Below are 16,706 nucleotides of genomic sequence, written 5' to 3' on the forward strand. Positions count from 1 at the left end.
TAAGCACACTTTGTATGTACCAAGTATGTTGCTTTCTTGAAATAAAAGTGAAATGGAGTCAGTAACCATACTGTGAATTAGGCTAGAACAGATGCCTCCAATACCAATGCACCATTGATATTTATTTGCAAGTTTTGTTGTTTCTAAAATGAACATTTCCAAGCACTCAAAAAAGCACAATTAAACTTCTTCTTTCCACTATTCACAACTGAAAAATCAGCATTTTTGCGCGCGCTTCTTCAATGCATCTGGAACAATAATAGGTCTAATAATGAATAGCAACTTCAACACTAGGCTCTTGTGCAATATCTTGTGCCAGATGCGACTGAAGAACAAAATGTCAAAATGTAACAGCGCTACTTTTAAGCTTAATTTAACCTTTCTCTTATCTTTCACAGCATCATGAAATTGAACAAACACATTGCCACTAAGTGATGCATTTATGGTGATATTAGTCGGAAGGCCCTCAATCAACAGCAAGCTCTCATTCCACTACCTTCTTTGAATATTACTGAATATTCGCACAAGCCTACCAATTAGACAGACCAACAGCCTCCGTACTGTTTGGCCTTGTACATAATCAGTCTGAAAAAAACTGTACTAATAACAACCAAATGTCTGCATCTTGAGGTAAACAGCATTAAACATGAAACTAAGAGAAAAATTGGGAGGTGGTCTCCTGCTTATTCAAAGTGCCACTGCTACATGCACCAGCCTTTTAAGACTGTAGCATAGCCTGTAATTACGTATTTGTCTCCTCAGTTATACTCACGGACAACTTTTTATGGCAATGCAGCAGAGACTAGGCAAGAGAGAGCAGGAGATGGTCCTTTGTCCCTGTGCTGTGGGGGGAGTAGACTGTTTCCTCAGCACTAGCTGCCCTGCCACTCTCCAACTTCTCCCCTTCACCCCTCTGCACCCCTAGCCTGTACAATGAACAGTCCACTCCCTACAGCACGGGGCCAAAGAACCATCTCCTTACTTTCCTTGTCTAGCCTCAGCTGCACTGCCATAAAAAGTTGTCCGTGAGTAGACCTTTCTATCGTGCGAGGAGGATGTCAAAACACCCCGTTTCTGGGCTGTTGCTTCCACTGCACTAGTGCGGGGTGCATACAACAGCCCAGCGAGCAATGTAGTGACACCTAAGAAGCCCTTATTGGAAAGGTCTATAGCTACCTGCTTTGGAGCAGAAGCCGAGTTTTTAAGAAGCCAATGCAAATGCTAAGACAATGATGGAGAGTAAGTGTGGCTTTTGCTTCCAGGGCCCATATTAGTGCTTGCACTTCGAATGTGGAGGTGCTCGAAGGATCACGGAAGTTCCCTGTGGTGCATGCTATAGGGTTTCATTGGCAGGGACATCAAGAGCATCTGCTATGGCTCCTTTGTTGTCGCTAGAGGTGGTGGTGGTGGTGGTATATACTCAAACAGTTTTGTAGGTAGACTTGCAATTGTCTTTGATGTTGTTGTGCATCTTCTCTGGATTCATGCCAGTCACTGGTTTAACTATTGTAGAGCAAGCAACAGGCATGAGGGTTAGCAATAGTGATAAGCAGTCTAGAGATGCTGAAAAACTGTGATATGAGTGGAACTGATTCCTGGTGTGAATTTCATCACAGCGCATACGCTACTTCCCTGTTACTTGTTCATAGAAGCAGACCTGGTGAACAGCAAGATACATTTATGAGCTGCTGCTCATCTGGGAGCACTGAGGTTACAGCCCACAGCCAAGTGGTCATACGGATTGTTTATATGAATATTTTGTGATCTTTCTTTTCAACACACAAAAAAAGCTAGCCTGCAATAGGCACAAAATTTGCGAAAGTGATTAATTAGGCATTTTCTAGGACGCTTCTCAACTTTTTCACTAGGTGTTCAAGTTGGAATTTTGCACTAAATTATAAACTTGAAATGTTATTTAAACCTAGCTAATATATTAGACCGAAACAAAAATACCGTGACCGCCTCAAATGACAGGCCCACCAAAATACTTCAAGTTGCATCCATCTGTAATGAACTGGCAAGTTTTGAAAACCTCGGCTCAAGTTACAAAGATACGTGACATAGTAATAGGGCTGACAGCAAATTTGTTTAAACATGCATGCAAAATAAAAAGAACTTGTTGTTTAACTTTATATTGAACCCTCCTTGTGCAGTGAGTGCTGGTTCACCACATTCAAGGCAAGAAGGTACGACCTTGTTTTTAACACTTCTCTAGGAAAAGGTGCATCGACAGACAGTAATGCATGTAAAGAATGGCAGGCGCAGCCATTTCTATACAATGTGTCAGTTGAAACTGGAAGACTACTGTCCGTGGCGCAGCGAATAGACCGTTCTGCATAATGAAAAAGGCTTAGTGGAATAAGATCGCCAGCTGAGATCTAAATGCAGACAAAGACTATGCCTATTTTCAAGTTCCATGAAATAATATTTCTGCCTGTTAACAATAACAATAACAGTTCCGTGAAAAAACGCACAACAATACAATCGTGCAGCCAGCCGTGGGAGGCAAAAGAGGTAACAGGAGTGACAAAATGGCACCACCGCGTGCAGCCCGCCTGACTAGTGGCAAACTGAAGAGCAAACGGTTTGGTAGTTTTTATTTGGGCGTACATGCAACTGGTCACCCGGGAAAGTGACTGCCAGTGTGAGCAAGCCGGGTAAACGGTGCATAATTTGTGCCCTCGCCACTCACAACTTTCACAACTGCACACGGCCGCGCCGTTCTTCCCAAGCCTGCCTTGCGCACCCACGTACATGCTGGTGGTCTGGCACAGCAGAGCACACAAAATATGCGAGTAATGTTTTTTTTTCCCCAAGAATCCAGTTAAAATGTTGGGGGTGCACAAATTATGCGAGTAAATATGGTATTTGGCACAAGTTGTTATCTCAATTTTGAGGACTAAGAAGCAACACAGAAGCATGCAAGTGGGTGGTGGAATCCTGGAAAGTGATCTTTGTCAAGTTAGTGTCAATGGCTTCGTTAGCCGGCTTGCAAACATCTGCGCCTGGTAAAGATAGTAACAGTGAAGGTACCAAAGACAATAACGAGTCAACTTTTCAATCAATCAATCAATCAATCAATCAATCAACCAATCAATCAATCAATCAATCAATCAATCAATCAATCAATCAATCAATCAGCTAACTGACTAACTTTTATTTCCTTTTAAAAGGAGGAGTACGAGACTAAAAGCTCAGAGAGCTTGACGAGGTCCCGACCCCTTACAAGTTGGCAAACAGCAAGATGACGGCCAGTCATACACGGTAGTTACAGTAAATAAAGATGTAGCAGAGAGTGTGGACCATTATATAACGAAAATGGCAAAACACAAAATAAATAAACAAAAACAATGGTTCACTAATTAACAGTATTAACAGCAGCAGTCAATAAAACAGGAACAAAAATGGAAGCATTATACTAGGCCGACAAAAAAACAAGTAGGAAAAAGCGTTTCATGAGACAGTTCTGATTACACGTAGGATCAAAATCTTTTCGGTTTAACCGGTTTAAACCTATTAAAATTATTAAAAAATTTCTTAGTAGAAAAGACAAATTTGTTTTGCTCCAAAAGCCCTGATCCTACTAATCAGCACATGCAACCCAATTTTTATACATGGATTGCACACTGACCCCTGCAGACTATGCAATGAGTGTGGACTAGCAAGCAAAAAAAAATCTATGGTAGCCAAAGTTTACCCTTGCGGACTATGCACCAGGTGTGGACTGCATACTGGATATTACAGGCTACAGTTGAGAGGCAGGCGGGAAGCTGGACTAGAAAATTTGAGCTGTTTCAAGCATCCTCCTGCACCACCTTGAGAGCACAAATGCATACTCTGCCTTCTGCGATGCTGCTTAGAAAAGTGAAGGTGCTTTGTGCATGTGTGAGTAGGGGTCCCTTCAAGTGGCTCCACCACGATGAAGTCTACCAAACTAAAAGATATGACCATTATTCTCCTTAAATGCAAGCTTTTCTCTAGAATGAAAAATCCGAGCAATGAGCTCGTGGTGGCAGGCTGTGGGTCAGAAAGCCCACAGATGAGGTCACATGCATGAGCGATGCAGGGCTTAGCGGTGGGCTCATGGGTTCTTGGAGACGCTGGTCTTTTGCCATGGTTTACAATTCTAACAAAAGGCTAACAATTCTAACAAAGTGAAGCACGCAACGTGGGAGAATCTGCTGGAGAATCTAGGCAGTGACCACTTTATCCTGAAGACCACGATAGCAGCCACCAACATCAAGCGCAAGCTCGGCACAGCCAAGATCACCAACTGGCCGGCTTTCCGCAAGGCTTGCGCGGACCTGGAAGGGGGGATTACTTCCATAGATGAATGGTGACAACAACTTAAAGACATCCAGAAGCGGTACACTCAGGAAGTGGATCGCACCGAGCAAACACCAGAGGTGGACCCTCGGCTCATCAGGCTATGGGAGGCACGTCGAGGACTCACCAAGCGCTGGAAGAAGCAGCGCTTTAACAGGAAGCTCAAGCTCAAGATCGCAGAAGTCACCAAGATAGCGGAGGAGTACGCGACCCAACTGGCCAGGCAGAGCTGGCAGCAGTTCAGTAGCTCGCTGGACGGCACCCTCAGCACGGCGAGAACGTGGCGTATACTCAAGACCCTCCTCGACCCTACCCAAACCAGGGCCGAAAGCGGGAAAGCTATCCGCAGACTCGTCCACACCTTCGAGGGTACGGAAGAGGAACTGCTAGATAAGGCCAAAGAGAAATGCTACGGCACGACCTTGCCTGCGGCATACGCGAAACCATACCTGGGGAAACCGAACACCCACTTAGACAGGCCGATCACCAGGGAAGAAGTGTTCGCTGCCATAAAGGCATGCACGCGCAACACTGCGGCAGGAGCAGACAAGATCCAGAACGCACTCATACGCAACCTCAGCGACGAGGCGGTCGACCAACTGACCACCTTCCTCAACGGGCACTGGGCCGCAGGAACGGTTCCTGAAGAGTGGAAGCATGCAGAGGTCGTAATGATCCCCAAACCGGGTAAGAAACTCCAGATCGAAAATCTCCGACCTATCTCACTCACCTCCTGCCTAGGCAAGCTCTACGAGCGAGTCGTTACTCGGAGGCTCCAAAGCTACATGGAAGACGAAGACCTGTACCCCCACAGTATGTTCGGCTTCCGAGCCCACCTCTCCACCCAGGACGTCCTCTTACAACTCAAAGAGGAAGTCCTCACCAACGTCCCGAGCGTAGGCGAGAACGTGGTTATGGCCCTGGACATCAAAGGAGCCTTTGACAACGTTAGCCACACGGCTGTAATGGAAGGACTTGACAACCTCCACTGCGGCGAGAAGATTCACAGCTACGTGAAGGCCTTTCTCTCCAACCGCACTGCAACGGTTGGGCTCGGAGACCTTCGCAGCGCTAAATTTTCGACCCCCAACAAAGGCACACCTCAAGGGTCCGTCATCTCGCCACTACTTTTCAACGTGGCCATGATCGGCCTCGCGAGACAACTCGAGAAGATCGAAGGCATACAGCACGCAATATACGCTGACGACGTCACGGTCTGGGTTACCACTGGGTCGCTCGGCCAGAAAGAAGAACGACTGCAAGCAGCGGCTACCTGCGTGGAAGAATATGTCAGTGCACGGGGCCTCGCCTGCTCCACCGAAAAATCAGAACTCCTGCGAGTCCACAAAGGGAAACACAAGGAAGGGTCCCTCAATGTCTCCCTCGAAGGACAGCTAATTCCCGAACGAGACAAGATACGAGTCTTGGGAATGTGGCTGCAGAGCAACCAGCGATGCGGCCATACGCTCGGCCTTCTCAAGCAATCGACCACTCAGGTCGCCAGAATGATCACGCGCGTGTCGCAGAAGCGGAGCGGCATGCGAGAGGGGGATACCCTGCGCCTGGTTCAGAGCCTGGTGGTCAGTCGCGTGGGTTACGCCCTCCCGTACTTCAGCCTCAACCAAGGAGAAGTGGATAGTGCAGATACCATACTCCGCAAAGCTTACAAGACTGCCCTGCATCTACCAATGACCACCTCCAACGAAAAACTACTGGCTCTTGGAATTCACAACACCTTCGAAGAGATCAAAGAAGCCCAACTGGTCACGCAGTTAGCTAGGCTCCAGCAGACTCCTACGGGGCGCTCGCTCCTTAGGCGACTGGGGCTAGGCCGAACTGCGGAATTCGAGAATCGTACTGCGAGCATACCGGACGCAATTCGCCAGACGCTAAAGGTTCGCTCCCTTCCCCGGAACATGGACCCCAACTTGCATGCGGCCCGTAGGGCAGCCCGGGCGAGGTATGTACAACAAAATCTAGCTACAAAATCCACAACGGTGTACACGGACGCGGCTCCGTATACTGGAAGCTCACATAACAGCACAGTGGCGGTAGTTATTGATTCGAACTTAAAGTTATTAGCTAGCGCCTCAGTGAGGGATTGCACGGTAACCGAAGGGGAGGAGCTGGCCGTAGCTCTAGCGGCGGTAGCCGGTTATCGAAGCAACATGTCCCTTACCATCCTTACAGATTCGAGAGAAGCGTGCCGTAACTACATGAACGGCCGCATAGGTCGCGCCGCTCTCCGGCTCCTCCAGAGCGCGACCCCACCAAAAGTCACACACAGCATTTACTGGGTGCCAGGACACACCGACATAGCCGGGAACGAACGCGCCGACGAGGTAGCTCGAGGGTATACGAGCCGAGCTTCCTCCCAATCGGACGATCTACCCGACCGAGTCAGCCCTACGTACTCAGACATTCTGAACTACTATAAGGGGGTACGGATCCGCTATCCGCCGCCTCATCCTGATCTAAATCAACTAGAGGCAGTGTATTGGCGAAGATTGCAGACAGGAACATTCCCAAACCTGCATATCCTTAGCAAGATTTACCCGACGCAATATCGGGACACTTGCCCGTGGTGTGGTAGCAAACCATCGTTGTACCACATCACGTGGGAATGCAGTAAAAACGACAACTTTCGCAAAGACCCGAGTGCAGAACAGTGGGAGAGCCGGCTCTCCAGCGGCGATCTGGGTTGCCAACAAGGTCTAATCCAGCACGCCCAACGAGCAGCGAAGCTCAGCGGAGCCCTGGAATAGGGGCACCGACCCTGTGAGAAGAAGGAAGATGGACCTCTTCTTTCTCGTCTGCTACTAGCGCCTTTCTAGAGCAATTAAAGTCTTTCCTACCTACCTACCTACTAATCAGCACATGCAACCCAATTTTTATACATGGATTGCACACTGACCCCTGCAGACTATGCAATGAGTGTGGACTAGCAAGCAAAAAAAAATCTATGGTAGCCAAAGTTTACCCTTGCGGACTATGCACCAGGTGTGGACTGCATACTGGATATTACAGGCTACAGTTGAGAGGCAGGCGGGAAGCTGGACTAGAAAATTTGAGCTGTTTCAAGCATCCTCCTGCACCACCTTGAGAGCACAAATGCATACTCTGCCTTCTGCGATGCTGCTTAGAAAAGTGAAGGTGCTTTGTGCATGTGTGAGTAGGGGTCCCTTCAAGTGGCTCCACCACGATGAAGTCTACCAAACTAAAAGATATGACCATTATTCTCCTTAAATGCAAGCTTTTCTCTAGAATGAAAAATCCGAGCAACGAGCTCGTGGTGGCAGGCTGTGGGTCAGAAAGCCCACAGATGAGGTCACATGCATGAGCGATGCAGGGCTTAGCGGTGGGCTCATGGGTTCTTGGAGACGCTGGTCTTTTGCCATGGTTTACAATTCTAACAAAAGGCTCAAAAAATGCTCTGCACCACAAATTTGTGGTGAGGAGAAACTGTTATTCCTGTAACCTGCGATCTGCCATGCTGTCTGCAGTGCATTTTTCTGAGGTGCTTTCAAAGCAGCCCTTCTACAACTATTCGCACAGCTGTAGCAGCATTGTCCATGATGCAAAGCAACAAGTGGATCTCTAAAAACTTGCCTGTCTTCTGTCCACTTCCTCGGAAAGCTGCCTCCGGACCTCTGTGTACAGCGAGTCCAAGCCAGCTTGGTTTGCCTGCAACGTCTCCCGTTCAGCACACATGTCTGCCTTTGCATTCTGTTTCCATCAGGGCACAGGAAACCAAGAAAAAAAAAAGAAAAACTTTATTTTGCACTTATTTTAAAAAATATGACAAAGCAAAAGCTGCACTCGTCCCACACAAGCCCAAAAAGTTCTTTTTATGTATGATATAAGTACATTTTACACCAATGATTCACAGAAAAAAAAAAACATTTCCAAGAGGTTACAAAAATTCAGCTGGCTTTTCAAGACGGCAACAGTCACAACAGTTTCTTGACATGCAGTCACACACCACACCCTTTCAAGGATAAGGCACGGGCACACTGCTGGATGTATTTATGTTGCACTTATTTGCCAAAATGTAACAATTAGAGCTGCTGACATCACGTGCTAATCTATCAGTTTGTATCCTGCACTATGATGTATGTGGAAGAACACAGAAAATAGACATGGCTTTCTAGCGCATTATAATGCGTGATAGCATGTAGACACAATTAAACAAGATAAACAAGATCAAGATTTCAAGCTAGGTATTAACTGATATTCAAAGAAGGGAATGTATGATTTTCCTGAATGTTAGAAGCTCAGAGATAGTACTAGTTCACAACAGAAGAATATACTGTGTGCACAAAATTAGTCACTTGAAGGGGACCTATCTTTCCATGATTCTCCCAATACCCACTCAATGAAGCGTGTTTAGCAGTTCATAACATGTGGCATATTAACTTCTGCTATTCTGCAGATAGGCACAAGTGATTTAGTCAGCAATGCTGCAGTGTTGGCAATTACAGGCATTCATGGGGCTTTTGCTTTTCCATTTCCACTTGTCTTTCGAGTCTTTCTTGAATATCCTTTCTGTCTTTTGTTTTGACATCAAATATATAAACACCTGCTCTATGAACTGAAAGTCAGTTGGAAGTAAGCAGTACTGGTCGCCTCCATTTCACTTGTCTACATTTCTTTTTGCACTACGAATACCAGGGCACAAAAGTCATACTTTTGGCAGTAGATGTTGGCATCTATGTTGCTTCTTTATCAACAACAAAACCCATGTCTTAAAAAGTGTCTCAGCTAATGTAATGTGCTAATGGAAAACAGGACAGCATCAAGGATGTGTTGTAGTACATTTGACAACTGTCTAAAAATGTTGAAGCACCACCTTGAAGGTGTAATTTGAAGGGGGCCGCCAACTATCACAAAATTGCAGGGTCGCGTCGTGATACAGCAAACACTTTTTGAAAAGAATGATGATAAACATCACTGACAGGAACACGGTCATGGGGACGCAACTTAATGGTTTGGTTTATGGGGTTTAACGTCCCAAAGCGACTAAGGCTATGAGAGACGCCGTAGTGGAGGGCTCCAGAAATTTCGACCACCTGGGGTTCTTTAACGTGCACTGACATCGCACAGTACACGGGCCTCTAGAATTTCTCCTCCATCGAAATTCAGCCGCCGCGGCCGGGTTTGAACCCGCGTCTTTCGGGTCAGCAGCCGAGCACCATAACCACTGAGCCACCGCGGCGGCAAGACACAACTTAATGACTGCACACTTTTGTTGCTGCTGATCATGATGAGGGCAGATGTTGGACGCATGATGTGAAATTTCAACTCTTAATAAAAATCCATCACAACCGTTTTCCGCGTAATGAACCCTCCCCCTCTCTTCCCCGAATTAATGTCTCCTTCTATGGCAAAAAAAAAGGGGGGGGTTCAATATGCGAGTAAATGTATAATGAGTTCTCTGTAATACTGCCACCCCTTCTACCATTACATTTTGCATCCATCAAAATGCGGCCGCCGCAGACAAGATTCGAACTCGCGTCCCTGAGCTCAGCAGCCAAACACCTAAACCTCTAAGACGCCCCAGCAGGTCTGTGTCTTTATCTTGCACTCACAAACAGCGTTGCAACGACACTTAGGCTGCCTGAGAGCATGGCCCGGGTGCCAGGCAGGCCGACAAGAATTTGCAGCTCTCGCACCCATTGACAGTGCCCTAGAAGCAATGGCTGACTAACTCAAGATGGCCGATACGGACGTGGTTAAAATGGTGGTAGCTTTCGTTCTGGTGAACCATTTTCCACATGACACTGCTGTGATGTGGGGAAGCCATCCCATCTGGCATTTCACCTGCTACCGTGTGCTGGCGGTACTGTGAGGAAAATCCAAGCTAACTGGTGTTTGGCGCTATTCTTACCGGCCTCCAAAATGGCACAAAGACTTCCATTGCCTAGAAGTGGAAAAGTGGAGGTGGTGTGATCCAACCTTAGATATCCATGCAGAAAAATGTACTGACGTCACAGCCGTTTGCTCGTGAAAATGGCTGCAATAGTAACACCTCTATTTAATTTTTTGCCTTTCTAGCTTATTCCAGCTACATTTTCAGTGAAAGTAGCCTCTTTAGCATATAAATGTGTCAATGTATCATATATGCATACAAGAATTTGTCCTCAGTGTCCCTTTAACTCTTTCTTTACTGCAGCAAAACAGGCAATTTTAGGGTGGTGCACGTAAAAAATTTATTTACCTAAAAATTTAAAACATCTACTGTATTGCAAGTACATTATGATGCAACTAATAGAGCTCCCTTTGTAATGACATAAGGAAAAAAACGGTACGTGCATTGCTTACAAAGAAAAAAATCTGTGACAAAATTAGAGACTCGCACAAATGTTCACAAAAATACTGAATCTATTCAGTCAGAAAATAAAAGAATAAAAAATTTATAATATGCATTATGTGAGCTACTATGTCAGAAATGAGTATTCAAAGTTACAGAGCTCTTCATGCTAAACTTTCCCATCAGAAAAAAAAAAAAAAAAAATCAACTGCTCGCATGAAGCGCTTTGGGCTAATCTGCAGTAAAGTCTCGGGAGAAATTTCGATCCGTTACACTGACAGTGGCATGGAGTCATTCAGAACATGCCCAGTAACTTCAGAGAGGCTCGAAAAGCAGCGAACCTCCTCTGCAATGGCAGAAACAAAAGTTACAGATGGGCACCTGTCTATTGTCTGGGCCGGGTGGAGCAGTCATCTCTGTCCGAACTAAAAAAAGACAAATGGATGTCACCTTTTCACACAAAGCTGTTGCTTGCAGCTACAAAGACAAGTGCCGATGAAGTGGAATTGCAAGAACACTGCTAATGCTGAGCGTGATCAGTGCAAGACGATAATGCCACCTAGGACGCCATGCTCGCCGTGAACGCTCCACGTTGACAGGTTTTGCGGTAAGTTTAAAAATATGAATGACGAAAAAAACTGGATCCGAAATTAAAGTACGGCTCTTTTCCAACATACTCGTTGGTGCTGCTTATCCAGAAGTAGGCCGGATCACGCAAAATGAGTGATTTCCCATCACTGTTCAGGTTGGTTTGGTTTGTTGGTTTGGTTTGTTGAGGTTTAACGTCCCAAAGCAACTTAGGCTATGAGGGACGCCGTAGTGGAGGGCTCCGGAAATTTTGACCACCTGGGGTTCCTTAACGTGCACCGACATCGCACAGCACACGGGCCTCTAGAATTTCGCCTTCATCGAAATTCAGCTGACGCGGCCGGGATCGAACCCGCGTCCTTCGGGTCAGCAGCCGAGCGAACGATTTGAATAGGTGTGGTAAAGAAAGAATTCAGAACCTCACCAAAGATGCATTAAAGTTAATAATGTGGTTTAATGAGCATTGTGGAATGCTATGTCAGCCCTGTTGCAAAACATAATACAGCTGACATGGAAGCATAGGTTGTTAAAAAAGAGAAAATGTTGCTTATTCCAAACCGAGTGTAAGCATTCTATTCCTGAACCAGTAACTATTTCCTACTCCATACTTCAGCTTTCCTTTGAAACACACTAAGAGACACTGCTAACAGTCAACATATGGTTTAAAGGGGCACTAAAGGGAAATATCAAACTAGACAAGATTGATAAATTATTCCTCGGGAACACTGGCAACATTTTTTCTATGCAGCAAGGTGGCTGCTTTGCCCAGAAAACCACAAATGAAAGTCCCGAAACCGCCCATATTCAAAGTGCCTGTGAAAAATGAAATGCCGCAACGTAATTTCTATGACATCTTTGCAGTGAGGCCAATCAGAGGCTTCCAAAGACCAGAAACCTCGCCAGAAACCGAAAACCAAAAGTCAACATCAGTGGCCATGGTGGCAAGGTGCAATGCAGACCGCCTCTGCCTCCCACTATTTCGATAGGGGCTCTCCACTGCAATTCATACGTCTGCGTCTTATTGCAAGCTCCGTGGGTGCAAAAGGAACTATGTGAAGTTATCATTGTTCAAGTGCAGCAGCAGACTGCAGATCAAACAAAGTTCTCCTTCGATGTGCCTGTGATGAAGTTTTATCTTTCGATGTGTCTCTTCAAGCCCACAGGAATGGGATTTTAGGGTGCAGGGTCTTTTGCCAAGCCATGCAACCCTAGCAAGCTGAGCCTCAGGCTGGGGCATAGCTTGTGCCCATTTTGAAGAAACCGGTGGTTATCTGGCCAGCCGCGTGAGTCGAACCCACCACCTCACGACGCCGAAGCAGGTGCTCTACCACGAGGCCACGGCTGCGTACATGCGGATGTGTACGTGCTTGAGCGCATTTAACGCTCAAACATGTACACGTTGGCGGCAACAACGCGACCTTGTGACCTTCGGTGCATTGTGCACTGTTTCATGCTCTGTCTGCCCATCAAGACAGCGAAATAACGCTCGCTCATCAATACATCACTCGTATCTACTGCATCTTCAAGTAGCTACGCCACGCGTACCTCTCCTTTACAATTTTTTGGCTTATAAAAATGTTTTTGGTAAAAATGATATATCTGCTATCAGGTGACCCTACCCTATCAGTCTAGCCCGGCTTAGTATTCCCCTTTAGTGTCCCTTTAAAGCTTAATATCCCACTTGTACAGTGTACTAAAGCATGGAAAACTGGCAGTATATATTTACATTTTGTGATAAGGCACCACAACCAATAATGGAAACAACAAATAGTACAGAAAAATTTTTTTCATAAGTTTGGGACAAATGAAAACAGTTTTGAATGCTTCCTTGCAAAGAGGAGAGAAAAGTGCAAAAAAAGCACAGTGCAAAAAAAAAGAAAGAAAGCACTGCATACCTGAAGCTTGCGCTGATGGTCTTCAACAATGGAATCTTGGTGCTCTCTGAGAACACGATTCTCCTCCTCCAGAGAGAGTATCTGATTTTTGCTGATGGCCAGGTCCTCCTTCATTAGGGCATTGGTTGTCTGCAGCTGTTCTACTTTCTGCTGCAAGTTTGTTACAGTAGCACTAGCAAGAGAGAAAAAAAAAAAAAACAAGCCATTACAAAACACAAAATTTTAGTAAAACCTCGGCAACCTACCTAAGTGCAGCAGAAAATTACAAAGAAGTAGATAACTCACTAATTATGCAGCAAAAATTATATGCACTGTGATGGTCCAATGCAATGGAGCCCAAAGGGACCACAAATGAGTACAGTGACTGATAAAAAATTCAGACCCCTCAGTTTATGGATATGCTCGATTAATTGGACTTTTTCACAGTACTGCAACATGCCCTATAGAGTCGATGTATAAGAGTGACGTAAAATTTCAGATGCATCACCACTGATTGCTCATTTCTTTTGGACCTCAGTTGCCCTCGCCGCAACACCACCGCCAATCGCCAAGCCGCCATGTAATGAGAACAGGGAAATCTCGTTCATTTAGACTTAAAAGGGAATCAAAAACTTGATCGAATAAAGTGGAACTCGAGCTTAAAGGGAGCCATTTAAATGACGGGGCTGATATTCTCAGAGGGTTGGCACACTGCACACGTGTTATGGTTTTGCGAGTTCTTGCCGTGCTTGGACGTCTCCTGCTGCACAAACCTGAAGCAGCAGAACTCATCTATGCCGAGTCTTTTTGTCCCAAATGCACAAAGAGACAGCAGCGAAATGCGTGGGAGGAGTACGGCTTCACTGAGATGGAAAGCGGACGAAAATGGAGCCACTTTTCAAAGTGAGGAGCTCGCATCTGCGACAAAACGCACAGCAGCCCCATCTGTTCTACAGCAACACAACCAACACTGGTGTTCAGATGACAGGCAAAAGGCCTCTCATTGTACGCAAGACACCACGAGTGCTTACAATCACTTATCACCGGTTTTAATGTTGATTTTCAGCTCTAGTCGACAGGCCTAATTACGAAGGCCAACACCAACAGAGACCTTGCTTCGGCCGTTTGACGATTCTTTTTTGCCTTTATTGCCATCTTTTGCCTTCTTGTTCCAGGCCATACGTACAGCGGGCACAGCACAGATCTTGTAGCGGCAGGTTCACTTTCACGTCGAGACCTTGTCGCAACTCATGTGTTCATCCACAATGTAGCAGTACAGCGATCGAACACAGAGGTCACGACAGAGATCGCTGCCTTTTGTCAGTGTACACGATGCATGCCAAGATTTAGAATCATGTGAAGCTTTAGAATGTGCACAAAATCACTGATCCTTTCCTGTGTCATATAATAGCAACTAGGAATTCAAGTAAAGGGATTCTTTTGGTGAAATTTGATTTTTCTGGCGTTTTTACGGCCCCTAGAGCGTCCAAAAATTAGTCAGAGACTGTATTAGGCTTGAAACTTCATGCGATCCGACGTTCATATCTGACACAGTAGCAGTAAAGAACACCCTTTGCACTCAAAGGTCTTTTAACCAAAAGGCCTTCCCCTGGGTCTAAGTCTTCAGGTAACACGTTACCATAACTCACAGACCAAAAAAAAAAAGTTATGCACCTGGCTTTTCTCCTTTTGCCTTTTAATTACAAATGCAAAAAGGTGAGCCTTCATGAGACATCAGCAGAATGGTATGAGTCAATGCTGTTTGGGCTACTCTGTTTAGCTGCCATGCACAAAATACAGCCATTCTGATGCACTACACCATCATAACTATAAATGTATGTTTTGCATCTTGATGTATGGTACCAGAATGCAGGTTTTAGTGACATGTGGTAATACAGTAGAGTCTGAATAATACAATCATGGCTGATATGAATTTCAGGATTTTACTAATTTGCAAAATTCTCTGGCCGAAGTGCAATTGTACAATGTGCAGAATTTCAGGGGTTCTGAATACTATCCTGCGCCAGTGCGGATGATACGAACACGGGAGTTGCTACTGTAGCCTCAAGTACTAAGCACTGCGAATACATCCCCGACGTAGCAAGCAACGGGTGGCACGCACCCCATATATGTCACCGACGTCGTGACCAGTCAATCACATGGTACGCGCCTCAAGCAATGAGTGGCGGTCATAAATAAATCCCATCTGCCATAGACAGATCTGCATGAATGCCTTTCCCATGCTTCCGCATACAGATTTGTTTGCATAATTCAAAATTTTGGATGAAACAACTGTTTGTATCACCGAGATTCTACTGCATATCTTGCCTTGTAGGGCAAGCATAATGCAAGGACAGCTGTCAATTTTCCCATATAAAAGCCAAGCCTGTCAAGTGCTGAAGTACAGAAGCATGGGGGGCAAATTCCAAGCCTTCAAACTGCACGCTAAGCAAATCAAATATATGATGCCTACGAGCTAAACACAATGTATCCTGAATAAACTAAGACTGCAAGTCTTCTTTTATTTTTTTTCTTTCATATGAAAGATACCAGAAAAGTGAGAGACTTTCTAAGTAAGACATGATGTTGGGCTAGTCGGTTCATGGTTAGAGCGAAACAAAACTGCGCGAAGAAGACGGGACAAAAGAAAGGCACGAAAGGCAGGGTTGTACACTGCTGTGAGGAATTGCATTCAAGAGCATGGTGAATTAGTTTTTCGCAATATGGCTGGCATCAGTACCGAGCATTTTTTAGAGCTTTTACAGTTTTACCCGAGTTCCACAGCCACTTTTTACGACGGACGATTTTATGTTCAAAAGTCCGGAATTTGCATTGGGTCTTCGGTTGCTCCAGTGCTGTGTGACATTTTTTTGGCTTTTTTAGACAGACGCTTAGAAAAAGAGCTTTTAAACCACCCTGTATCACGTGTGTTTCGTTATGTCGATGACTTTCTAGTGATTCTAGACAATTCTTCTAACTATGACCTTGACAGTGCTGTCACTAACATTCTTAACGCCTTCTCCTCTGAGGGGCAAGGCTTACTTTTTACTCATGAACTGACAAGGGACAACCGCATACAGTTTTTAGACTTAAATCTGCACTTCACTGATGCCCACGTTTGCTGGTCGTATAGCCCAAGGTCAAGCAGGAGTCTACTACCCTATAAAAGCGCTCATTCTAAGCTAGTCAAACGTGGCATCATCATGTCTGCCTGCCTCTCTGCCCTGCAGAAATCCTGTACCCACACCATGTCATCCAGTTTTCACTGTCAAGTTGAGCGCCTTCTTTCCGCTGGCTATCCCCGTCATCTACTTCTTGGCACCTGCGAAAGCCTGCTTCAAAGGCTAAAATCTTCACATGAAAAAGATAAAGGATGCTCGGATCCCAAGCCACCATTTGTCATGCCGTATTTTCATTGCCTTTCCCATAACTGCGCTTTGTGTGTGTGTATTCGTGCCTTTCTTTTGTCCCGTCTTCTTCGCGCAGTTTTGTTTCGCTCTAGACTTTCTAAACATTGCTTTATGTGAAAGTTGCCAAGGCAAAGCAGGCTTTACAACAGAAGCACCTTCTCTAGCACACATCAAATGGAATTACTTTACAGATTGGTT

At 45.5% G+C, this 16,706-nt stretch overlaps 1 protein-coding gene across 4 annotated transcripts in view; it reads right to left on the reverse strand.

Moving 5' to 3' along the window:
- The window catches only part of LOC149352395 (RUN and FYVE domain-containing protein 2), a 68,221-nt gene that overhangs the window by 29,314 nt on the left and 22,201 nt on the right, over window positions 1-16,706 (reverse strand). For 3 of the 4 annotated variants that reach the window (XM_089581558.1, XM_089581557.1, XM_089581560.1), the window contains 2 exons: window positions 13,120-13,291; window positions 7,936-8,052 (listed from right to left, as the gene is read on the reverse strand). In XM_089581558.1, coding sequence (XP_089437684.1) covers window positions 7,936-8,052; window positions 13,120-13,291 — 289 coding nt within the window. The remainder of the gene's footprint in view (window positions 1-7,935; window positions 8,053-13,119; window positions 13,292-16,706) is intronic. The other variant, XM_089581559.1, reaches the window with a different exon arrangement.

Source organism: Amblyomma mixtum, chromosome 3 (assembly GCF_055824585.1).
Source record: "Amblyomma mixtum isolate Tamu chromosome 3, ASM5582458v1, whole genome shotgun sequence".
Lineage (NCBI taxonomy): Eukaryota > Metazoa > Arthropoda > Arachnida > Ixodida > Ixodidae > Amblyomma > Amblyomma mixtum.